The sequence below is a fragment of the Moschus berezovskii genome, chromosome 2 (genome assembly GCF_049115385.1).
Source record: "Moschus berezovskii isolate FMDL1 chromosome 2, NW_MosBer_1.0, whole genome shotgun sequence".
Classification (NCBI taxonomy): domain Eukaryota; kingdom Metazoa; phylum Chordata; class Mammalia; order Artiodactyla; family Moschidae; genus Moschus; species Moschus berezovskii.
In genome coordinates this window covers 13,942,534-13,968,689 of record NC_142461.1, presented here as the reverse complement: position 1 = coordinate 13,968,689, position 26,156 = coordinate 13,942,534, and the positions used below count along the sequence as shown (strand labels likewise).

Genomic DNA, 26,156 nt, shown 5'->3' with positions numbered 1-26,156 from the left:
TTCTTCACACTTTAACTTTGGGACTTCCCTGGTGATCCAGTGGTTAAGACTCTGCCTTCAAATGCAAGAAGTACAGATTCGATCCTTGGTTGGGTAACTAGGGTCCCACATGCTGTATAGTGCAGTTTAAAAAAAAAAAAAACAACTATGTGTCAATAAAAGAAATTAAAATACCTAGTGGCATGCTGACAAGTGGGTAGAGGAGGAGACCAGCGAAGGGACCATTCTAATAATCCAGGAAGAAGGCAGCGCTGGCTTCGGGGGCATGTATCCTCTGCAGTCACACGGGACGCACCCTGTGCTTGTTTTTGTGCTCTGCTGTGTTTTCATTCCTAATGAGCCATAAGGAGCTTGCATTTTCATTTCGCACTGGGCTCCACAAATTGTCTCGCCAGTCGTAGGAGAACTTCTGCATTTGAGTGCTCACTCTGTTGTTCAGTCGCTCAGTCGTGTCCAGCTCTGCAACCCCGTGGACTGCAGCAAGCTAGGCTTCCCTGTCCTTCACTCTGTAAGCTGCGCAAAAGTGGCAGAGCTGCAACTGGATCCCAGGCTGCTTGGGTCCAGAAGCATAGGTCCTAGTCCATGTCAGTGTGCCTTCTGTGTCCAGAGACTGTGTCCAGAGACTGGAGAAAAGGTGAAAGAATAAGAGAGATTCATTCTTGGGGACTTTCCTGGTGGTCTCATAGTTAAGAATCTGCCTTGCAAGGAAGGGGATTGATCCCACATGCCACTCGGGCAACTAAGCCTGCAGTGCCCCAACTAATACCTGATGCAGCCAAAAACAGATAAATTAAAAAAAAAAAAATTGTTTCTTTTTCCAGAACACTATTCTCCACCTTGACCTTTCCTTCAAAATCTGGGTATCAATGCCATGTCCTAAAGGAGGCTTTCCTGGTCTCCAAATGTGAATTACAGCCCCCTTATTCTCTTACTCTTCCTTATCTTTTAAGGCACTTATCATTATGTATTTGTATGTTTTCTGGTTTTGATGACAATCTATCTCTAGACTATTCTCTCAGTGAATGCAGAGGTCAGTTCATCCCCTTATCCCCCAGTGGAGATCCTGGTACCTAGTAGGTATTCCATAGATATCAGCTGGAAGGTAAGTTCATAGAATATAATGACAGGTCAGATGAGACAGAGAAGCCCCTGAGGATGATGCAGAGATTCCCACTTGAGTGATGCTAATCCTCAAGACGACTGTAAGAAGTTAGGAGTGGTGCTGGAATGAGTAAATGGATTGGGGATGTGTTTGAGAGTTTGAGTGCTTTTCAAGGGGTGTCTTGGAGAAGGCAGTCTTCCACTGACAAGTCCTTCACTCCCTCCCCACTGCTGCCTGGGATACGCGGACTACAGCCCCCCTGGGCAGACCTCTGCCATCAGGCAACTCTGTGCTCATGCCCCTGGGAGCCTGCCTGTTCCCTAGCCTGGGAAGCTCAGTGGGTCCTGCAGGGCTCATTCCTGGATCATAGGGGCCCCAGGGGTGTGTATGCAGTCAGGTCAGGCTCAGTAAATGCCAGCAGAGGAAAAGAGTGAAGGAAGAACTCCGAAGGGAAGCTGGGATGGGTAGCAGATACAGGAACTGGAGTGGAAGGAAATAGAGGCCAAGGTTGGAGCCGCCAGGCCCTGAAGACAAGGTGGACAGAGGCATGCTCCACACTCTCGGGAGACCGGGCACAGAGCTAAGCGCTTGATTCACAAAACTGCATTTCATCTTTGTGGCAACACAAGAGCAATCATTATTGCTCCTATTTTGTTAAGAAAACGGAGGCCCAGAGAGGTGACGTGATTTGCCCAAGGTCACACAGCGAGCGAGCTGCGAAGTCTGGGTTTGACCCAAGGCTGCCCTCTGCTCACTTCAACCCCTGCCTCTTCGGCTCTGCTCTCGGTGTCCCTACCCCTTCTCCCCACCCCTCCGCTTGCTTGGCCGCCCCGCCCCACCTCTCTCCGCGCCTCCTCTCCCCTCCAGTCTCTCTCTCTCCGGCCCTCCCTCTCGGCAGCCGCGGCGGTCGAGCCACGTGGTGGGGCCGGGAAGCCGCGGCCGCCGAGCGCGCGGGCGGCTGCCCCAGCTGGCCAGTGCTGCTCTGCGCTGCGCCGGTGCCTGCGCTCCCCTCTCCGCGCTCCCCGCCGGCCGCCCCGGGGCGGAAGGCGCGCCCGGCAGCGGGGCGTCCAGACAAAGGAGGCGCGGCAGAGTCGGCGCGCGGGCGGACGGACCATGGACTCCGAGCGCCAGCGGCCGGCCCCAGCCCTGAGGACCCGGCGCTCCCGGGCCCGGCCCTAAGGCTCCCGGCCCCGCCGCCCGGGGCGCCCAGCGCGGAGGACGCGGAGCCCGCGCGGCACGGAGGAGGCGGCGGCCGCCGAACTAGAGGGGCGCCGCGGCAATCGGCGCGCGCGACCCCGGAGCCATGGGCAAGTGCAGCGGGCGCTGCACGCTGGTCGCCTTCTGCTGCCTGCAGCTGGTGAGCGCCGCGCGCCCGGGCGGCCGGGCCGGGTAGGGTAGGGCGCGGCGGGGCGGGGTGCCGGGGCGCGCGGGTCGGGTGGGTGAGTCTGGGTGTGGGTCTGGGGCGAGCGCCCGGGCTGGGGGTGGTCTGGAGTCACGGAGCGGACGGGCGGAGCCTGCTCCCGCTGGCCCGGCTGTCTCTTTGTGTGCGCCTCTCGCCCGGCGCTCCCGGGTCCCCGAGTGCGCCCTGTGCGCGAGTCCCCGGCCCGCCCCGCGCCTGGGGCTCCGCGCGACTGGCCCGCACTGGACGAGTGACCTCCTGTTGGGGAGATGCGCTGTGGGACTGTGGCTCTCCGGGGCTTGGGGGGTGTGTCCGAGGCGGGTGTGTGGATCCCTTGAGGTTCCTGCCGTGTGTTTTCCTCCAGATCACTCGTTTGCGTGGGTCTCTGCCTCTGGTCTCCGCCCCACTGAGCGTTTCTCACAAACTCTCTGCTCCTGTGTGTGTCTCTATCCGCGTTTCTCCTTGGTATGTGTCTAGATCTCTGACCATTCCTGGTCCATGTTCATCTGTGTGTGGGGGGATCTTAGACTCCAAGAACCGTTGACTCCTTTGTGCTCTTCCTGCCTGCCTCCACCCTCCTGACTGGGCAGGCCTAAGAGCCCCTCCCTGGAGAGAGTCACAAGGAGCTACTAGGTCCTGGGCCAGCTGACCAACCGGGTGCGGGACTGCCCTCCCTGCTTTGGCTGTGACCACCTTAGCGACAGGCATTGTCAGTCTTTCCACCAGAGGGGCGGGGTGTGGGGGGGTGTGGGGGGGTGAGACAGGGCTGACACCGATGGGAGTGGAGATACTTGGGTGCCCAGGGAGGGTGGGAGTACCTGGGGACACTGTACATAATCCCAGCTCAGGGAAATCAGGTTCTTGTCTCAGGGAAGCCAGGGGAGTGAATTTGGAGGCTGAAGGGGACCAGCTGTGCCCCTCAATACAGACTCTGGCAAGTGAGTTTGGGAAGATGGTTAAGGAGAGGCCAGGATCTCCTGGCTACGCTAGAGCTGAGGTCTAACCAGTAAAGAGGCCTGGTCTGGGTTCCACTTTTGCCTGCATCCATTGCCCTTCCTCCACCACTGGTGTGTACATACAGTAAAGCAGAAGGAAGCTTTGAGTGTGGATATACAGACCCCATTCATCTTTCTTCTCTCCTCTTGGGGACCCCACCCCCAAACACTCCATCCACAGACCTGCCCTCTTGGACAGTGGCCCAAACAGCTGGGCCCTGAAGATTGGAGCCCTGCTCCCAGCTGTGGGCTGCAGGGCAAGTGGCATCTTGGTCAGCCTCTCTGTGAATTGCTCATCCTTGAGGTTGGCAGGGGGGATTAATTAAGATCAGGTAGAATAGAAACTCCAGAAGGGCAGAGATTATCTGTTTTGTTCCTGCTAAATCCCCAGCAGCTGGAACAGTGCCTGGCACTCCATTAATATTTGTAAAGTAAATGAGTGAATCAGTTATTTGGCAACTCCTGGCTCCCGGTAGAAATACCCCACCCTTCTTTATCTCCTTTCAGGAACATAAAATTCCAAAAAGTGCTGAAACTTTCCAAGGAATTTTCTTTCTGTGTTTATTTTAAAATTTTAAACTAGGACTTTTTCTTATTAGAGAAGTAACATACAGGGACGTCTTGGTGGTCCACTGGCTAAGACTCCTCGCTCCCAATGTCAGGGGCCTGGGTTCAAGCCCAGGTCAAGGACCTAGATCCTATATGCAGCATCTAAGAATATGCTTACTGCAACTTAAGATCCACTTGCTACAAATGAAAAAGAAAAAAAAAAGTAACATACACATTTTATAAAATGATTAAATCAATAAATAACCAAATGGAGCAGAAGATAAAGACGTTTCCTTCTATGCCCAGTCCTATACTCCAAAGATGAGCAATATTAACAGTTTGACCCACTGTATTCTCTGCTGATGATAATAACAGACCTTAGTTTTGGGGAACAGTTACTAGTTGCTAGGTACCCTTGTAAGCACTTTTCCATGTATTAGCTCATTTAATTCTCATAACAATCCTATGAATTTCCTGGTCCGGAGTTCTCTAGTTAGGGGCTATGAAGCCAGGCAGCTGACCAGCATCCTCCCTTGCCGTCTTTACTGGAAAATAAGTAGTTCTGGCTATGATGAGGGGTGCTTACTTCTCTGTAGATAAATGAATGTGGCAAGGCAGTCTCCCTGCTTCTTCCTTACCTGCCTCTGTAGCTCTCCCCAGCTCAGTTAAACCCACCTTTCCACTTGGAGGACTCACCAGCATAAGTGGCTCTGGAATCCAACTAGACCTGGGTGGGATTCTGATCCTTCTGAGTCTTAGCTGGATGACTTTGGGTAGCTTGTGAGCATTCCATGAGATAATCTGGGGAGGTGCTCCAAGGAGGGACTTGGAAATTGGTCTCTTGGGTCTGTTGCTCTGTCTGGGCCGATTGCAGAGTGGGTCCCTTCAGCTGTTGCTAATCCCGAGGAGCCTCTGCTGCCTCGCAGCCTCGGTAATGTGTTCCTGGGTGGTAGAATTCACCAAGCTAACCATCCCAGGGAGAAGGGAGCCTGTTTTCTCATCCAGTGGAAAGGGGCAGAGAAGGAAGAGGCTGCTAAATGTTTCTCAGCTAAAAACTTTTGCAGAGGAACTGTGTCATTTTTCTTTCTCATGTGGGGTTTGATGATTACAAACAGCCCAGTTCCAAACACTCCTCTGGAGTTGGATTAGACTTGCTTTGGGTGAGGGAGTAGGATGTGAGGGTGCATTAAAGGGTGGAAGAAGCAGGTGAGGGCTGAACTGTTCAGGTGGACAAGTACAGGGGACAAGCCTCTGGAGTTTGACAGGACAGACATGGGGTTGAGTCCTGGCTCTGTCACTTCCTAGCTGTGTGATCATAAGCAAGTTGCTTGGCCTCCCTGAGTCACGTTTTGGCATCTGTTAAATGGAGATGATAGAAACAGTTCCCGAGGGACTTCCCTGGTTGTCCAGTGGTTAAAAATCTGCCTTGCAATGCAGAAAACCTGTCTGATCCTTGGTCCAGGAAGATCCCACGTGCCACAAGGCAACTAAGCCTGTGCCCTGGAGCCTATACCTACCGAGCCTACGTGCTGCAACTACTGAAGCTCCTGCACCCTGGGACCCATGGAAACTAGAGAAGCCACCACAATGAGAAGCCTGTGCACCTCAACTAGAGAGTAGCCTGCACCCTCTGCAACTAGAGAAAGCTCGAGCAGCAACGAAGACCCTGCGCAGCCAAAAATAAATAAATATTTTTAAAAAAAGAAAAGAGTGCCCAATCCTTAGGGGTGTTGTGAGGGTTAAATGCGTATATTTTGCACTGTGCCAGGCACAGAGTAAGCATTCAATAAACTGTAACTTTTTGTTGTTGTTATCTTTTTAGAAATTTTTTTAGATTTATGTTTTTCACTGCACTGGGTCTTCTCGTTGCACTCGGACTTTCTCTAGTTGCGGAGAACGGGGCGTACTCTCTAGTTGTGCGTGGGTTTCTTATTGCAGTGGCATCTCTTGCTGCAGAACACAGGCTCTAAAGCACACAGGCTTCAGTAGTTGTGGCCCACAGGCTTAGTTGCTCCGCAGCATGTGGGATCTTCCTGGACCAGGGATCGGACCCGTGTCCCCTGCATCAGCAGGCAGATTCTTAACCACTGGACACCAGGGAAGTCTGTATTGTTATGTTAATGATGTATATCCTGGTATGCTTCCCCGGAATTGTGACCCAGACATATCCAAGGGCCATCCTGCACTTTGTGGGAAGCAGCACGTAATTGGACACGAAGCTGAGTCTGGAGGCCTGGATTCAAGCCTTCCTCACTGACATCCGGTGAACTTGGGCAAGTCTTTTCCCTACTGCAAGCCTTGGCTTTTCCTCATCTTAAAATGGGAAGAAACACTGGTCTGTGACTCTAGGGTCCTGCTGGTCCATCTGGCACACTGGGAGGATGTCTGGACTGACCTGGAGGTTTCCGTGTGTCTCAGTCTGGTTCCACTATGTGGAACATCTTGGGTCCCTTGCTTTCTCCTTACCTGGTGTATCATCTTGACATTTTTAATGTTATTCCTAATTTTTCTGTGTTTCCCATTTACCTCCCCTGCCCGTCTTTCCTGGTCCACCTCCTTCCTGAAACCTTGCAGGCTATGCTATTCTTCCAGTAAGAGGATGAACCAAGGAGATTTACCCAAGGGAATCATCATCAATTTCTTCACCATCATCATTATCACTCCCATTTCTGGACTCCTGTGCTAAGCACTTTATATGCATTACCTCATTTAACCCAACGAGCATACATATGTAACGTTACTTGGCAGAGTGCCTAGTGTGTGTTCAACGATCGATAAACGTAAGCTATTTTACTGCTTTTATCCTTCTTGTTGTTACCCTACAAAATGTGATAGAGATTTTTATTAGCCCCTTTTTCTGATGAGGAAACCAAGGCTCAGAGAGGTCTAAGCTAGTCAGTGACGGAACCAAGATTCATGCGCTCTTTGGCCCAAGCAGAGAGCCACCCTCTCTGCCCTGTGTCACTCTGCTACTCACGCTTCAGCAGCCTGTGACCTCAGATCTCTTCACTGCGTCAAGCCTCAGTTCGCTTATCTGAAAACTAAAATGGTACTATTTCAGTAGGATCACGCACATGCTGGGCACCGTGAGCCGGTGAGTGGTCAGTAATACATCATTGCCATGGTTGTTCTTGTCCCCGCTCCGGGTGACCTTGGACACATGCATTCGCTCCTCTGGGCCGCAGTGTCTTTCTCTGTCCAAGAGAAAGAGTTATCCTTACCCCTCAGAGCTGGAAAAGGGGCTTAGCCAGCTGCCGTGTACATAGTAGGTACTCAAAAAAAAAAAAAACAAAACACTGATTTTATTCTTTTCCCTTCTGGAAAGCTCTTTGCTTTCTGGAAGGTAGTGGATGAGGGGGGGAAATATGTTGCTTCCTGCTGAACTGCGAGTAATGGTGTGAAACGTGGTCAACCTGATTGATGTCGTTATTAGCAGCAGTGATGGTGAAGACCGGAGGGAGCTGGGTTCTGCAGGGGCCTGCGCTCGGAAGCAGCTGCATCTGCACGCTCAGGGCTTCCTGGGGAGGGGCCAGCTCTGCTCTGGTCCTTGGGCCCGGCTTCAGAGTCAGAGCACTGGCCCTCTTTGTTTCTTATACCCCTTTGGACAAGATAGGGGCTCAGGTAATCAAGTCCCTTTTGCAGATGGACAGACTAAGGCCAAACAGCCCTCAAGACCCTGGATTGGGGCAGGGGGCAACATACGACCCTGGTTCTGCTCCTTTGCAGGGGTGAGTGGCTGGGCAAATTTGACATAAGTACTCCATAAATGGCAGCTGCTCTGAGATCTGGCATAGGGGGGTGAAAGATGAGTACCTCCGGGATCAGGCAGACATTGCTGCCTTGCTTTGTGACTTCCAGAAAGTCCCTTACCTTCTCTGAGCCTCTGCTTTAAAGTAATCAGAATAACCAGGGTACCCCATGGCAGTTTGAGGGTGCTCCCTGAGCTGATGACAGGACAGCATTAGTCAGCACCAGGCAAGTGCTCCCTGTGGCCTTGAGGTTTGGATAAGTCACTTCAGCTCCCATCTCTGCCTGGATTAGAGATTTTAGTGATCAGAGTCTTACCCATAAACTCTTAAAGTCTTAGTTTCTTTATATGGAAAATGTGTGGTTCTGTCGGAAAAAGTAATAAGAACGATTTCCATGTGTGCTACACTACAGACACTACACTAAACATTTTACATACCTTGTCCCTTGTTACTATCTGGCTTATCCATGGCCACCTGTGTACTAGGGACAGAAGAGGGTTCACACGTCAGATCTAGAACTCCACAGCTTCTACCTTGCATGCCCTGTTGTGCCCCTGTAGGATTTGGGAGATGCAGGATGTGGAAGCTGATGGAATCATCTAAATCTTCCTTCATCTGTAAATAATTGTTACTAGATGACTAGATGCCAGACCTTCTGAGCTGCTTATTCAAATGCTAACCCCATCCACCATCCCCACTTCTACTCACCCCAAGGCCTGTGTTGGGTTTAAGGGAATTTATGACACAGGTTAAGAACAAATTACCCAAGAAATTAACCTGTATTGAAGACTTATCAGCCCTCATAACAACTTGATGAGATAGGGACGGTCTTTATACCCATTTACTGATGGGCATACTGAAGTCAGAAGAATGAAGTGACTGGTTGCCAAGGAAACAGAAGATACAGTCTAGGCGTCACATAGATGATCGAGGGGAAAGGATCTGAGGATAGTTGCAAAATCTGGACCAAGTAGAGATGGTCAGCTCTGATGGCTAAAGTCTCTTTTCTCCTCTCGTTTCAGGGAGTAGTGAGTGATGGGAAGCAGGCTGAGACCAGAGATGTGGGGTATTTCTAATTAATTAATTTTTGGTTGCACTAGGCCTTCGTCGCTTTGCACAAGCTTTCTCTAGTTGGGGTGAGCAGGGGCTGCTCTTCACTGAAGCACATGGGCGTCTCGTCGAGGCGGCTTCTCTTGCTGTGGACACAGACTGTAGGCACACGGGCTCAGTTGTGGTGGCGCGTGGGCTTAGCTGCTCCACAACCTGTGGCCTCTTCCCAGACCAGGGATCAAACCCACATCCCCTGCACTGGCAGGTGGACTCCTATTCACTGCACTGCCGGGGAAGCGCAGAGATGTGTTTTTAAAGGCCAGCTCCTGGCCACAGTGGGTGGAGATGGCTTTGGTCTGGGGGACCCCAGTCCTTATGCTCTTGGTCTCCCTGCTGCTCCTGGAGAGGGAGAAGGATGGTGATTCAAAGACTGAGGGAGAGCCTCAGGCAGCAAAGCACGCCTCCTGGGGACTTGTGCCAGCAAGTGCCGGGGTTTTGGAAGAGCAGTTGCTGAGGCTGTGGGTTCTGATGGCTTACCCTGGCCTCCTGGCCCCTGCCTTTCAAACCAGCTGGTACATCCAGAGGCAGGGAGTTCAACTGGGAAGAGCTTGAGCTGTGTCGTCTGGCTGGGGGTTGAGTTCCATCTCTTGTCTCTTTATAGCCGGTGACCTTGGGTAAGATACTTAACCTCTCTGAAGTTCCACCTGCACTTCTGTAAATCGGGGTACTAGTAATCTGCCTCAGAGAATTGTCCTTCCTGGAGATAAAATAGGCTGTCTAGGAGCCCACAAAGTACTCACACTCTTTTTTAAAAATACATTTATTTAAATAAATGTGTTTATAATTTTTTATTTATAAATTTGTGCATATTTATTTGTTTTTATCTGTGTCAGGTCGTAGTTGCAGCATGCGAGGTCTTCACTGTGGTGCATGGGCTTCTCTTTAGCTGTGGTACTCGGGCTCCAGAGTGCGTGGGCTCTGTAGTTTGCAGTCACGTGGGCTCAGTTGCCCTGTGGCATGTGGGATCTTCGTTTCCCTACCAGGAATCGAACTCGCATCCCCTGAACTGGAAGGCGGATTCTTAACCACGGGACTACCAGGGAAGTCCCAGGGTTCACTCTGGAATGCCTTGGAAATGAGACAGCATTCTATGAACCTGAATATCGTGGGATAGGAGATGGACATGTCGTTTTATTAAACTAGTTGAAGCAGAGGTTCTGCTAAATATGTATGTGTCTTTCCGCCTTACTGTCCCTCGATCTTCTCTTGCCTAAAATGGGAATGATAATAGCACATTCTCATGGGACTACAGTGAGGGTGACCTGAGATAAGGCAGAGAGAGCTCTGGGCACAGAGGCCAGCACTCACTCAGAGGAGATCAGAGAGGAAGCTTGGCTCTCTGCGTCCCCCTCTGTAAAGGGAGAAGGTTGGACTCCTCATCTCAAAGGACCTCTGCAGCTCTGACTCATCGATGAGTTCCATCCTCTCCTGGGTGGAGATCAGAGCTGCTGCCACATCAGCCCACTTTGCTGCCGGCAGTGGTGACTGATGGGAGTATCAGGCTCTGGACGAGGAGGAGACTCCTGCCGCCAAAGACCTGCCTGAGCTTGACACCTGGGTGTCAGGTTGTCCATTTCTCAGGGAACCTCTTCCTTCCGCTGTCTGTTTGAATGAGATTCCCTCTCCCAAATGCCCAGATGGCATATTTGGTTGTAAAATCAAGTCTCAGGCTACAGAGGCTTAGAGCAGGAGGTTCATCACTAACTCCTGGCCCACCTCAGGGGAACTTCCTCACTCCTAGGAAGATAAAATACTGTCGGGTAAGAGGGCAAACGTTGTCTCAACTAACCCTACCCTGAGTGGCATTCAGAAAACATTTATGAAGCATCTACAAAGTTCTGGGCATGATTCTTGCTGCTGCCCAGAACCATGATTCTTGGTCACTTTAGGGTACAAATTATGCCCTCAGCTGCAAGTCAGAATCCCAGGATTCTGGTGCTCACTTTCTGTGCAACTTTGAGCTGACCCTGTCCCTCTCTGGGCCTCATTTTCTCCAGTCTGTGAAACCAAGGGACAGAGGAGAGTGTGTTGAACCCCATCAGCGGTTTTCCAACTACAGAGGCGCTGCCGTGGTGGGCTGACCATTGAGTGGCGAGTTCCCTGTCTCTCATAGTGATTAAGGATTAACATGTAGGTTGGATGACTTGGATGTGTACTTATCTAATGATGATCCGAGTCCTTTGGAGGCACCAGATGCTGATTCTAGGTCCTAAGAGGACAGTGGCTATCGTACAAAAGGGTGTATATTATGAATAATAAAAATTGTGAGCACTTTTGTGCTTTTACCATGTCCCTTTACCTTGAGCCTGCTCCCCCACCACCCCAAATCACAGAGTCTGGCTGAGCTCCTGGCACTGAGGTGGAAGAATAGAAGTCTGCAGGTACTTGACTCTGTGCTCACTCCGGCTACCCATTGCCCTCAAAGGAGAGGCAGCCCTGGGATTATTAGGGTGGGGTGGCTCCTACATCTCTTTCTTTTTTTGGGGGGGGCGTTAGGTTCTGCAGCCCCAGCCTGAACCAGGGATGTGGGTTTTCAATTACACAATTAAATGCACAATTAGGCATAATTACCAGTGCTCAGAGCCCGAGACTGCTCATAATAGGCGTGTAATCTACTGCAGCCTCTGTTTATACTACTCAGCGCGCTCCCTAATGCTGCCAGGATGCCTTCACACTGCACTGTTGCCATGGAGACAAGCCCGCTACCACCATGCAGGGCTGACAAATGGTGTTCTGGTCCTGGACCCCTGGATTGTTTCCGAGGCCTCGGCGGCCACCCCTGGTGTGGAGGGGCCAGCCAGGTGCTCCCTGCCCTCTGACATACCCCGCTGGTTTGAGCTAGCCTCAGAGCCACCAGGGAAGACAGGAGGCAGGAGCGTCAGCCTCCCCTCCCCCTGCCCCAGAGGCCTCAAGGCTGGAGCAGGATGGCCCAGGTACTGTGAAAGGTCTGAGGTTATCAAGCCAGTCTGGACACAGGCTGGACAAGGAGCCGTGCACACAGCCGGCTCCCGCGTGGGCCTGGCTCTGCTGTGCACTGGCTCCATGACTTCAGAGAAGTCTTCGCCCCGCTCCAGGGCTCAGTTTCCCCATGTGTAAAATGTCCAATAGAGAAGATTTACGGAGCGTTTCAAAGCACTGCCTAATGTCACTACTGCTTTACCTGTAGTAGCCTGTTCACACTCACTACACCCCATGTGGTAGACAGCTGTGATCCCCGTTTTCCAGGAGCAGAATCCAAGGCCACAGGCAGTTATGTCAGGCAGTGGAGGAGCTGGGATACAAACCTGGCAGGCTGACTCCAGACCCCGCCCTTAACCTCTAGCATATGGCCTCACCTGTGTCATCCCGTCTCCCCAGAGCTGGCCCACTCTTCTCATCTCCTAGATGAGGCCTCTGAGATTCAGAGAGGAAAAGTTACTTGCCCAGTGTCACACAGCAAGGCAGTGACACAGACGGGTCTGGCTGATGCCAAAGCCAGGATGGCTAACTTTGGCCTCTTAGTGGAAGTCATAAAGGGTGAAAAGATTTCCTTCTAAAAGTGCACACCAAGAACCCCCTTGGTCACCACCTGGCCTAGATGAGTCCTGGGGTCTCTCAGATCCAGACTTCTATTTAACCTTGAAGGAAATCTTGGTCTAGTTCTTTCATCAATCTGCCCCATCCTTGGTCACTGGAAACAGAGCATATTGTTATACTCTATCTCTCTCTTTTTTTTAACCTCCTTTCTCTGTCATTCAGCATATTATGGATACTGTATGCCACAATATCCATACATCCATGATATCCATATGTCCCTAAGAGCTGGACTGACTATGTGCCAACTGTTGGGGCCCAGATTGATCAAACGCAGCAGAGAAGCGACACTGGAGCCCAGAGCTTCAGGGTCAGGTGGGCTTGGGTTCAAATCCTGTCATTTAATGCGTGGTCTGGGGCAAGGTGTTTAACCTCTCTGTGCCTTAGTCTCTTCATGTGTTTTGAAGGCATCAATCTGTACCGTGCAGGGTGTTGACAGTATTCTCAATAATAACTACCACTTACCAGATGCTTACTGTATGCTAAGCACTTGGCTAAGACCACTAACTATATGTTATGGGTGAACCTTCATCACACAGAGTCTCTCATTCCCGTTTAGCAGACAAAGCAACTGAGACTCAAGAAGTTCCCAAAAGCCTCAAGTCCATAGCCCCTACTTATCTTTACTAGGCATCCTGCCAGCACGGACATGCGTGAGTTCCTCCCGCCACCTCCCTGGAGGCCCTGGCTGCTTGGCCAGTTCTTAGGGAAGGAGGCATCCAGATGAGAGGGCAGTCTGAGGGCAACAGTGCCCTCACCCTTGGTTCTGTCTAGTTGGATGGAAGCCCTAAAGGCTGGGTCTTCTGAGAGGAGGGTATCAAGACACATTACTTCCCCTTCATACTCTCCAGCTGGGAAAACTACGATTTGCCTAAGCTAGTGGTAAAGAACCCACCTGCAAATGCAGGAGATGTAAGAGACCCAGGTTCAGTCCCTGGGTCAGGAAGATTCCCTGGAGGAGGGCATGGCAACCCACTCCAGTATTCTTGCCTGGAGAATCCCATGGACAGAGGAGCTTGGCGGGCTACAGTCCACAGGGTTGCACAGAGTTGGACATGACTGAAGCGACTTAACACAAGGACAGTGCAAGTCAATGGCAGAATCGAGACTAGAACCCAAAGTCAGCTTCGCACACTTCTTGTTACCTTCCTTTCACCACCCCCCACCCCCCAACAGTCCTTTGGAGAGAGGTATCTTGGGCCTGTGGTGTGTATATTTCTGTGTTTGTATGTATGTATACAGGGGCTTCGCAGGTGGTGCTAGGGTAAAGAACCCACCTGCCAGTGCAGAAGATATAAAGAGACACGGGTTCCATCCCTGGGTCAGGAAGATCCCCTGGAGGAGGGGATGGCAACCCACTCCAATATTCTTGCCTGGAGAATCCCATGGACAGAGAAGCCTTTCCGGCTACAGTCCATAGGGCTGCAAAGAGTCAGACACAACCGAAGTGACTTAGCACGCACGCATGCATGTATACATGCAAAGCTGTACACAGCTGCATGCCCAAGCATTTGTGGGGCAGTCACTGGCACGTGGAGATTTGTGGATCGATAAACATCCCTTCCCGCTTCCTCCCTCTTCATTTATTCATGAACTCTGAACTCTTTGGCTCCAGAGAAAACTGCCTGGAAGAAAGCAATTAGAGCATAATTAGAACCACTCCTATTATCAACTCTCAGTGGGAGAGGAAGGGGGGCTGCTGGGGCGCAGGGGTGGCCCCGGGAGTTCCCGTCACCCCAACTCCTGCAGTTGCCCATTCAGCCCCTGCTCACCCCACGGAGCTCAGCCACCCTGGAGTCCCAGGCACTAGTCCATCTTCAGCAGGGAATAAGGACCTCATCCCTGGAGGCATCCAAGCGCTTGATAAAGCCAGGGAAGAGAGCGTTCTGCCTTGCATACTGAGCTAGAGTAGGTGATTTCCAGTCCTTTCCATGCTGAGCTGCTTGGGTGCCCCTGCCAGGACCGGAGCCAGGCACTGCAGGAAAACTGAGAGTCACAACATGGCTCCTGATTTCTAGAAAACGTCCCTGTATCAGATTGCATTGAATGAAGATTACAGTGACAATAGGAAATGTAAATTACCTGGAGGAAGCAATTTACCATTCATTGCCGGCTGATTAATAGTAATAATAACAGCACGAGCAGTCGATGTTTATGGAGTGCTTCTGAGCCCAGACCCACGGCTCTTGCCCAGCGAGGATCCCACCAGCAAAGAGGGGTCTCACCCAGGACAGGAAGATAAGATGCAGTGGGGTGCCAGGTACTATGCTTCTCAGTCAGACGCGTTTTCTTACTGAATCTTGCAGGAACCCTAGAGGGTAGCTACTAATATCTCCAGTGTACAGGTGAGGAAACTGAGGCTTAAAAGGTGACACAGGCAGCCCAAGGTAACTGCACCAAGACTCAAACCCAGGCCTTTCGGACTCTAGAACCTCCTGTGCTTTGTACTTCCCTGGGTTTGAGGGTGCAGTTTGCTTTCTCCTGAGCTTCAGGTTGTACCTCGGAAAGCTATTTAATGCCCGCTCTGTGTCCATCTCCTGGCAGAAGGTAACGTGTTGAATCATCTTGTACCTCTTTTTCTCACCATGTGCCAACTGAAGAAAGAGTGGAAGAGCCTGCTCCTGATCTGGGTCACTGCTCCCAGAACTAGCCTTGGCAAAGGACATTGCTGGCCTAGCAGAGGAGGATCTGGGGCCTCTTAAGAGAGGGTCACCATGGATATAAGGGCCTGGGCTGTAACCAAGGAGACAGCCCCCCAGCCCTTAGACTGTAGCAGGAGGGTGTGGCCTCATGATGGGGAGGGGAGGAAATTGCCACTTGGGACCCAGGTGGACAGAGAAGGAGATGCTGTGCTACATGCAGTCCGAGGAGGAGCCTGGGACTGTAATGCTCCCGCCTGGGGATGGGGAGGATACCTGGGGACCACAGACTTCCTCTTCCTTTGTCCTGTCCCACCTGAGGGGAGGCTGCCATGATAACCAGTTCCCCTTCATTGCCCCTCCGCAGGGTGCTGCCCTCTTTCTCCAAGTGACAGGTGGTCACCCTGGCAGCAGGCTCTGTGCCCCCCCAGGGGTCTCTGACTTTCCAGGAGCCCCTCCCTTACATGTGAAGATGGATGGTTCTGCTACACGCTGCAGCTCTGTCCTGCTGGAGCTGAGGGTTCACGTGGGACCAACTTTTGTTTGTTTTTGACAGCCTTGTGTGGCATGTGGGATCTTAGTTCCCCAACCAGGGATTGAACCCGTGCCCCCTACTTTGGGAGCGTGGAGTCTTAACCACTGCACTGCCAGGAAATTCCTTTTTTTTTTTTCCAGCATGGGGTTGGCTTTCAGATGTGAGCCTTTTACCAGCCCAGCGATCATCATGATGTACAGTCTGATCCTGCCTCCTGTTCCTCCCCCTCCATGGCTCATTGTTGCCTGCAGGGGGACATCTGATGGGTCTCAGACTTTACGTGCATCAGAATCATCTAGAGGGCTTATTCAAATATAGATTTCAGTACCTCGCCTCGGGTTTCTGACTTAGCAGGTCCAAGGTGGAGACTGAGAATTTGAGTTTCTAACTAGTTTCACGGAGAAGGCAATGGCAAGCCACTCCAGTACTCTTGCCTAGAAAATCCCATGGATGGAGGAGCCTGGTTGATAGGCTGCAGTCCGTGGGGTCGCTAAGGGTCGGACACGACTGAGCGACTTCACTTTCACTTTTCACTTTCACACATTGGAGAAGGAAATGGCAACCCACTCCAGTGTTCTTGCTTGGAAAATCCCAGGGACAGGGAAGCCTGATGGGCTTCCGTCTATGGGGTCACACAGAGTCGGACACGACTGGGGTGACTTAGCAGCAGCAGCAACTAGTTTCAAGGTGCTTCTGTTGCTGCTGATTTCACATTGAGGATCAGTGGGCTAGCCAGTGGGGCAATGGGCCGCTCCACGCCCCTGAGCTCAGGCCACGTGGAGGTAAGCACACCAGCTGCACCTCACACCTCTGTGCCTCGCATTTGTTGTTTCTGTCTCTGGAGGGCCCTTCTGCTCTTCATCTCCTAAGGCCCACTCACTCATCATCTCTTCTTCGGAGCCTGTCTTCCTGCATCTGTCTTCCTATGGACTCTGGCAACGCCTTGCCCCTATTATGGCAGGTATCACTCTGTTGTCATCTGTTCCTATTTCCACATGAAATCGTTCTCTGTAGACTGTGAGCTCCATGGAGTCTGGAGAGGAGCCTGAGCCATCTGGTCCTCGGAGCCTGGCGCTGAGTCTGGCCCTCAGAAGGCCCTCAGTGGTGGCGATGCTTGAGTGAGCCCCGCAAGCAGATGGAAACCCCGGGTGAATAATCACAAAGGTTACTTTGCCTACTCTAGTTCTGGCCCTGGGCGAGATCCTGGGGATTCAGTGGTGTGGGAGGCAAAGTCCTGGCCCGTGTGGGTTCATGCTGCCATGTGGGCAGAGCTTTACAAAAAAGAAGACAGTGAGGGAGCCGGGTGTTAAGGGGAGGGCTTCTCAGATAGATTTCAAGGGAGTTGAACGGTCTGCAAGCAAGGCACAAAGCTTTTCACAGACTTACTGCATTTACTCCTGACTACAGCCCCACCAGGCAGGAACTGTCGTCCTTGTTTTACAGATGAGCAAAGGGGGACCCAGAAGGGGAATTCACCAGCCACAAATCATAGCACGCAAGCGGCAGAGCTGAAGTCTGCCTGGATTTCGTGGTGCTAAATCCTGAGTTCTCCATCTCCTGGGGCTACCCAGAGTCCAGGCACCTGTGTGGCCTGAGACTTTGTCGCGAACGTGGCTCCAGTGAGGGTTTACTGGCTTGCTCGCAGCAGACCGCAGGGTCCCCTGTTAGGTCAGCCCCAAGGCCACTTTCAGAACCTGCCAGGGCATGTCCAGAGGGAGCCCGTACAGCTGGTGTGTGCGCTCCAGAACCCCTGGGACAGTGAAAGGGCCGCTGTCGGGGGGTGGGGAAGGTGTGCATGTTGGCCCGCACTTGTGTCCCAGGCACCCAGACCTGTGTTTGAAGCCCCTGCACGGAAGGGACCAGGCAGACACTACTGTCTAACAGCGCAGAGCTCTGAGGAGTCTGAGAAGTCTCAGCACACAGCCTGGCCTCCCAGACTGCTGCGTCTGGGTGGGAAGACAGACCATATTTTATTCAAAAGTTTGTCAGCTTGATTTGGAACCTAAATATTTGGACGCGTGGTGCTCTGTCGGTACTTTTGCCTCAGTATCCGAAGGCCCCCAGATGTTAGCAAAGCTTCTGGACTCAGGGGTGGGTGCAGGCAGAAGCTCCCGGGTGCCTTGTCTGCCTCCGGCCATGCCAGCTGCTCCAGCCTGTCACTGCCTGTCTGCTGGTCAGCAACCCCAGGAGCCACCTGAGTGGGCTGCTGTCCCCAAGCTGCCACTCGCTGTCATCCCCGAGATAGGCCACAAGGGACACAAGGATCCTCCCGTGAAGTGAGAGGCTGGCTGGGGTCCAGCCTGGGGATCACACCGTGCTTGTCAGCTGTTGACAGGTGGGGCTGGTTGGCTCCTGGGCGTGATGGGGGCGGGATGGAGGGTGTGGGGATGTGGTTTATCAAGGCCTGTGGCCAAATCCCTGACATATGCTAATGGCTCTCACCCTGAAGCAGCAAGACAACCCCAACTTCCGTCTCTCCCGGGGAGTGTGAGTGAGCGGAGGCAATGTGCTCAGCCTCTCCGGGGCCAAGTTTATTCATCTGTAAAGTGGAGATCATCAGATCCTGCCCGTTAGGGCTGCCCAGCAAATTCAGCAAGAGAATCCGTGAAAGCCGCTGACTGGCCCTTAGCGCTTAGCAAGTGGTTCAGTTCAGTTCAGTCGCTCAGTCGTGTCTGACTCTTTGAGACCCCATGGACTGCAGCACGCTAGGCCTCCCTGTCCATCACCAATTCCCGGAGTTTACTCAAACTCACGTCCATTGAGTCGGTGATGCCATCCAACCATCTCATCCTCTGTCATACCCTTCTCCCACCTTCAATCTTTCCCAGCATCAGGGTCTTTTCAAATGAGTCATTTCTTCGCATCAGGTGGCCAAAGTATTGGAGTTTCAGCTTCAACATCAGTCCCACCAATGAACACCCAGGACTGATCTCCTTTAGGATGGACTGGTTGGGTCTCCTTGCAGTCCAAGGGACTCTCAAGAGTCTTCTCCAACACCACAGTTCAAAAGCATCAATTGTTCAGCGCTCAGCTTTAGCCGCCGTAATTACAGCCAAGGTGAATCGTGATGAGGCTCCAGGAGGTGGTATGGCTGTAAAACTCCCAGTTAGGACTGTTTGCTGAAAGGGAAGCTCGTGACAGAGAATCTGGGACTGCGGGAGCCAGAAAGTTCCCAGAGAACATCCCTTCAACCCGTTGTACAGATGAGTCCACAGAGGCCCCAGGAGACAGTGGGCCCGAGGGGATCTTAGTCCCTGTCTCCTTCCCAGTGAAAGTCAGGGAGCCTGGCACTGAGGCTCGTCGTGGACTGTTCCAGAAAGTGAGCTGGGAAGGATTGTGACTGTGTGTGATTGCAGACAGAAAAAAAAAAAAAAACCTGACTAGAAATAAGCTCTCCAGGTGGGTGGAAGCGGACTGCTCTCTGCTCAGTTCTGGGCAGCCATGGGCAGATGGCTGTAGGTAGACCTGTTCTCGTGGGCTCAGTGTTTCTGGGCAGGAGTTGGTGGGGAAAAGGGACAAAGGTGCCACAAAGTCAAGATGCTATAGACTTTCCCAGGAGATGAACTCAAACCCCATTCTGACACCTGGTGACCTCAAGAAAGGGCCTCCCTCTCCCTCTCTGGACCATGGGGCCACAGCTCCCCTAGCAGGATACAGAGTCTGTTACCCAGGGAATCTAGGGCCAGGGGACCTGAATTAAAGTTTTATGAGATGTGGGACCTTGGGTGAGTTACTTTTCTCCTTTATGCTCCAGTTTTCCCATGTGCAGAGCGTTGAACTGGCGTGTTTCTGTGGAGGATTAAGTGAATCAAAGCATGCTGAGCTTTCGAGATGCTTGGCACATCATAAGCGTTAACTGTTGGTCTCCGTGTCATTCTGGGGGTAGAATGAAATACCACCTGTGAAGGGCGATGCTCAGCGTGTGCACATAGTAGGCGCTTAAGAACCATGGCTTCTTGGGACTTCCTTGGTGATCCAGTGCTTGAGAATTCACCTCCCAACGCAGGGTGGGTTTGATCCCTGGTCGGGGAACTAAGATCCCACATACCAAGGGGTAACTAGTCAAAGTCGCTCAGTCGTGTCCGACACTTCTCCAGCCCAGAGTACTGGAGTGGGTAGCCGTTCCCTTCTCCAGGGGATCTTCCCAACCCAGGGATTGAACCGGGGTCTCCTGCATTGCAGGCAGCTTCTTTACCATATGAACCACCAGGGAAGCCCAAGAGGTAACTAAACTGTCTCAGCTAGAGAGCCCACACACCACAGCAAAGACCCAGCAAAGCCAAACAAAAAAGAACCATGCCTTCCCTTTCTTTCCTCCTGTGAACCAAACCTGGGGATGAGGCAGAGCCCATCCTTGGGAGGGCCCCTCCCTCTCCCTCCACTCTTGCTGCCTTGCAGACAGCGCACCCCTTCCTCCAACAGGTCCGCCAGCAGCCTTCTGGCCTGCAGCCAGGAAGTGATTGCAGGCAGCAGCTCCACTCCTCAGCTCCTCTGCCATCCCTTTTCATCTTCCCAGCCAGTCCCCCAGGATGGGGGATAGGGACAAGGATGAGAAGGTCTCTTGGGGGTGGCAGATATCTGGTTAAGAGCCAGGCTCTGGCTCCAGAACCACCTGGTTTGCCACTGCTCAGGGCCCTCTCCAGCTCTGAGATCTCAGGCCATGCTCCCCTCCATAGAAAAAGGGTGATAGCCCATCTCTCCTTTAAATGAGAGAGTGCACACAAAGCGCTTGCCACAAAGCCTGGAGCAGAGCTGTTGTTTAGTCTCTCAGTCGTGTCTGATTCTGCGACCCCATGGACTATAACCCGCCAGGCTTCTCTGTCCATGGGATTTCCCAAGCAAGAAAACTGGGGTGGGGTGCTATTTTCTTCTCCAGGGAATCTTCCCACCCAGGGATTGAACTCATGTCTCCTGTTTGGCAGGCGGACTCTTGACCACTGAGCCTCCAGGGAAGCCCCTGCACACAAAGTACTAGTCATTGATGTTAGTACTAGTGTTGAAGTTCAAAGCCAGGCATTTCAAGGGGAAATACTTCAGCTATGTCACCCAGAGGGGCCGGAGGGGTACTGCCCTCCTGTGCAGGGTCTCTCACAATCCTTTTTTACCACCCTGGCTGTCACAGACCTCAAATGATCCCTTCCTCTAGCCTTCTGTTGGGCCAGAATAGAATACTGGGGGCAGGTCCCCTGGAACCGATAGATCACCAAGAAAGGAAGAGGGTGACAGGAAGGGAGAGTGACACTCCATTCTTTCCTAGGTGCCACAGATGAATCAGAGCAGGAGACTCACACAGATGAGCAGACCTTTACCATATGGGAGAGTGAAGGCAGCACAGAAGAAGGGATTCCAGAGCCCCCCTTTACCTCTCTGAGCCTCAGTATCTTCATCTGTCCAGGGGGGCTAACAATCCCACATTCCAGGCTGGTGGCATCCATCGCAGTCTGAGCTGTGAGGAGCTGTCCAGACGTTGGCAGCTGGCTGTGATTCCCTACTGGAAGGAGAAGCCGGGACCCGAGCCAAGGTCTGGATGCTGCTGGAAGGGGGATCCTGAAACCCCGGAGAGGGACTTCTGACACCCACCACAGTTGCTCAGCAGACTTCCCACCTGGCCTCTCATCAGGATGGCAAGTCAGAAGTGGTTGCTGTTACCATAGCAGTGAGACTGGTTTTCATCAGTGTTCCCTTCTTGGGAGCATCAGTACAGGAGGGGCCACTAAATAAGCCAGGGAATTGGGTTTTTTTCCATCAGGTCACATGAAGAGTGACTCAGCCAGGGGAAATGACCTCCCAGCTCATTCCAGAGTTGACTGGGAGCACTTGGCCCCTGCAGTAGGTGCTTATCACCCTCCATCCCCACACTGTGAACCTCTATCCAAAGAGCCCGCAGAGGGCTCGGTGCCCCCGCCCCAGCCACAGCGGGCCTCCCAGCCCTTCCGACTACCTTCTCCCTCTCATCCCCCATGCTCTAGGCATGGGGGTCTTCTCTGGACCCTTCTATTTGCCAAGCTCCTTCCCATGCAGGATCCTGGGCCTGAAACTTCTTTCCTCCTCTCCTCTCCTTGCTAACCCCTTCCTTCAGATCACTTCCACCCTGAAGTCTTCCCCAACCACTTCTGTCAGGCCTCTCATTCTTGACGCCTCTCCCAGTGTTATTAGCACAATAGTAGTTTCGGTTTGTGCACATGTGTCCGTGTGTGTGGTTCCCTCTCCCCCTACCCGGCCCTGAATGTCATCTCCATCAGGATGAGAAGGGCAAAAATGTCTGGACTTTTTTTTCCTCCTTATTTCATTGAGATATAATTCATATACCATAAAATTCACCATTTAACAATTCAGTGGTTTTTAATATGTTCACAGAGTTGTCTAACCATGGCCATTATCTAATTCCAGAACATTTTTCATTGCCCTGAAGAGAAACCTCAAACTCATTCCCCCTGCCCTCTGGCCCCTGGCTACCAGTAATCTACTCTCTGTCTCTCTGGGTTTGCTCTGGACATTTGTTGTAATAGAATCATGTGATATGTGGGCCTTTGGGACTGGCTTCTTTCACTGAGCATGATGTTAAGGTTCATGCATATTGTGGCACAGGTCATTCCTTCATTCCTTTCTGTAGCTTAATAATATTCCATTGAATGGATGTATCACATTTTGTTTATCCACGAATCAATTGATGAATGTTTGGTTTGTTTTCACTTTTTTGCTGCTATGAATAATGCTGCTGTGAAGATTTCTATGTAAGTTTTGTTTGAACTCTTAAATTCTGAGGTATATACCTTGGCATGGAATTGCTGGGCCATGTGATGTGATGTGTGTGCTTAGTTGCTCAGTTGAGTCCAACTCTTCGCAAGCCCATGGACTATAGCCTGCAGGCCTCTCTGTCCATGGGGGTTCTCCAGGCAAGAATACTGAAGAATATTGCCATGCCCTCCTCCAGGGGATTTTCCCAATACAGGGATTGAACCCAAGTCTCCTGCATTGCAGGTGGATTCTTTACGTCTGAGCCAGCTGGGAAGCCCCATGATAATTATGTGTAATTTTTTGAGGAGCTGTCAAACTGTTTCCCATAGTGGCTGTACCATTTTACATTCCCATCAGCAATGCATAAGGGTTCTGGTTTCTCCACATCCTCACTTATTTTTACCTGTATTATTTGGAGTAACTGTTCCTGTGGGTATAAGGTAGTACTTCATTGTGGGTTTGATTTCCCTGGTGACTAATGATGTTGAGCATCTTTTCACGTACTTATTGGCCAATTATGTATCTTCTTTGGAAAAATTTCTATTCAAATCCTTTGCCCATTTTTAATTGGGTTGTTTATTGTTCTACTGTTGATTGGAAGAGTTCTTTGTCTTCCCTGTGGCAGTTCCTGCCAGTGAAGGAGACATGGGTTTGATCCCTAGGTCAGGTAGATTCCCTGGAAAAGGAAATGGCAACACACTCCAGTATTCTTGCCTGGGAAATACCATGGACAGAGGAGCCTGGTGGGCCACAGTCCATGGGGTTGCAAAGAGTCAGACATGACTTAGTGACTAAATAGCAACAAGAGTTCTTTATATATTCTGGGTTCTAGACCCTTATCACATCTATGATTTGCAAATATTTTCTCCTATTCAATGAGTTGGCTTTTCACTTTCTTGATCGTACGTTTTGATGTTCAAATGGTTTTGATTCTGATGATGTCCAATTTATCTAGTTTTCCTTTGGCTGCTTATGCTTTTGGTGTCATATTTAGGAACTGTTGCCTGTTTTAAGTTCACTCAGATTGACTCCTGTGGTTCCTTGTAAGAGCTGTATATTTTTAGCCCTTATATTTAGGTCTATGATTCATTTTGAATGAAGTTTTATATATGGTGTGAGGTAGGAGTCCAACTTCATTCTTCTGCATATGGATGTCTAATTGTGTCAGCATCCTTTATTGAATAAATACTTTCTCCATTGAATCATCTTGGCACCCTGTTGAAAGTTTTTTTGTAAATATATGAGTTTATTTTCAGACTTTAGATTCTATTCCATTGATCTATATATATGGCTGACCTTATCTCAGTACCACAGTGTCTTGATTACTGTTCAGTTCAGTTCAGTCACTCAGTCGTGTCCGACTCTCCGCGACCCCATGAATCACAGCACGCCAGGCCTCCCTGTCCATCACCAACTCCCGGAGTTCACTCAAACTCATGTCCACAGAGTCGGTGATGCCATCCAGCCATCTCATTCTCCGTCGTCCCCTTCTCCTCCCGCCCCCAACCTTTCCCAGCATCAGAGTCTTTTCCAGTGAGTCAACTCGTCGCATGAGGTGGCCAAAGTATTGCAGTTTCAGCTTTAGCATCAGTCCCTCCAATGAACATCCAGGACTGATCTCCTTTAGAATGGACTGGTTGGATCTCCTTGCAGTATAAGGGACTCTCAAGAGTCTTCTCCAACACCACAGTTCAAAAGCATCGATTCTTCGGCGATCAGCTTTCTTCACAGTCCTAGTGTGTTGTTAAGTTTTGAAGTCAAGAAGTCCTCCAGCTTTGTTCTTTTTTCAAGATTATTTTGGCTGTTTTGGACCCCTTGCGTTTCCATACAAATTTTAGGGCTGGCTTATCCATTTCTGCAAAAATAGTAGTTGGAATTTTTATAGAGATTCATTGAATCTGTAGATCAATTTGGAAGTATTGCAATCTTAACAATATTAAGTCTTCCAGATTATGAACACTGGATGTCCTTCCGTTTATTTAGGTCTTTAATTTCTTTCAGTAATATTTTGTAGTTTTCAGTGTATGAGTCTTGCACCTCCTTGGTTAAATTTATCCCAAGTACTTTATTATTTTCTATATTATCATAAATGAAACTGTTTCCTTAATTCAAGTTTGAATTGTTCATTGCTAGTATATAGAAATACAGCTGATGTTTGCATACTGATTTTGGACCTTGCAACATTAGTGCTCTGATTTAGTAGCTCTAACTTTTTCTTGTGTGTGTGTGTGACTTCTTTAGGGCTTTCTATGTACAACGCCATGTCATTTGCCTCAGATATAGAGAACAAACTAGTGGTTACAGTGGGAGAGGGAAGGGAGAGGGGTGGGGGGAAACATATAGGGGTAGGGGGAAAGGGCCATGGGATTATATGCAAATAGGTTGTGAAGCTTTTTTTTTTAATTGAAGTATATTTGATTTACAATGTTGTGTTAGTTTTTGGTGTAAGCAAAGTGATTCAGTTATACATGTATGTATGTATTCTTTTTTATATCCTTTTCCATTACAGTAAAACTATTAAAAATTGTAAAGCATTATAGAATTTTAAGGCTCTTTCATTCAATTAACAAAAAATCATATTATCTGGAAATAGAGATAGTTTTACTTCTTTTTTTCCAATCCAGGTGTCTTTGCTTTCTTTTTCTTGCCTAATTGCCCTGGCTACAGTCTCAAGTACAATGATGTGAGGGTTTTTGGTGTTTCTCTTTGGACATTTATTTATTTGTTTGTTTTGAGCTGTACTGGGTCTTCATTGTGGTACACGGGCTTCTCTTGTTGTGGAGCACAGGCTCTAGAGAGCATGGGCTCCGGAGTTGCCGCGTGTGGACTGGGCTTCTCTGCTTGAGGTGTGCAGGCTTAGGTGCCCCACGGCATCTGAGAGCTTAGCTCCCTGACCAAGAATCAAACCTGCGTCCCCTGCATTGGAAGGTGGATTCTTAACCCCCGGAGACCACCAGGGAAGTCCTTCCGATACAATGTTGAATAGAAGTGAAGGAGAGTGGACACGTTGTCTTGTCCCTGATCTCAGTTTCTCACCATTAAATATGATACGAGCTGTGGGGTTTTTCATAGATGGCTTTTACCCGGTTGAGGAAGTTACCTTCTGTTCCTGTTCAGTTGAGTGTTTGGTTCAGTCAAGGGCTGTGTCTGTTTCTGCTTTTGGTCACCACTGTATCTCCAGTATCTAGTATTGGTACTGATACTCAGTGAAGATGTACTGGTTGAACAAAGGGAGAATGAAAAAGTCTCATAATGACCTAAAGAGCTCAGTCTTCTCAAGACCCTTCCTACAGTGATTCCAGCTTCTATATCCCTGACCTCAGGTTTAGACACTTTCTCTTCACTCATTCCCTTTGCTTTATCCTGGCCTGACCCACAGATGTGGGCTCTGATATCAATTATCTCCATTTCAGATGAGATGGGCGCTGATGTCAGTTACCCCCATTTCAGCCATGGTAAGAGGCTTACTAGCTGTGAGGCCTGTGGGCAAGTGGTGGAGGCAGGATTTCTACCTGGTCTGGCTGACTTCTCAGATTTCAGTTCCTATACCTTTCTGGTTGGTGAGGGGTCAGGGTGGGAGGAGCTGAACCACAGGGGAAAGAGCTGCATCTCTGCGGAGGATCCATTCTATCCTGATCTGGGGGAAATGGTCGAAGGAGAAGGCTCTATGTCAGAGTAGAGTGTGTGTATGTGTATTTTCTCAGTCGTGTCTGACTCTTTGCAACCCGCTGGACTGTAGCCCACCAGGCTCCTCTGTCTGTGGGATT

The 26,156-nt window shown here is 50.6% G+C and overlaps 1 protein-coding gene across 1 annotated transcript in view; it reads left to right on the top strand.

Annotated features, from left to right (window-relative positions):
* The first annotated feature begins 1,980 nt into the window (after nucleotides 1–1,980).
* The window catches only part of NKAIN1 (sodium/potassium transporting ATPase interacting 1), a 47,760-nt gene continuing 23,584 nt past the window's right edge, over nucleotides 1,981–26,156 (top strand). Inside the window, exon 1 of the mRNA XM_055398399.2 lies at nucleotides 1,981–2,459. Coding sequence (XP_055254374.1) covers nucleotides 2,406–2,459 — 54 coding nt within the window. The 5' untranslated portion in view covers nucleotides 1,981–2,405. The remainder of the gene's footprint in view (nucleotides 2,460–26,156) is intronic.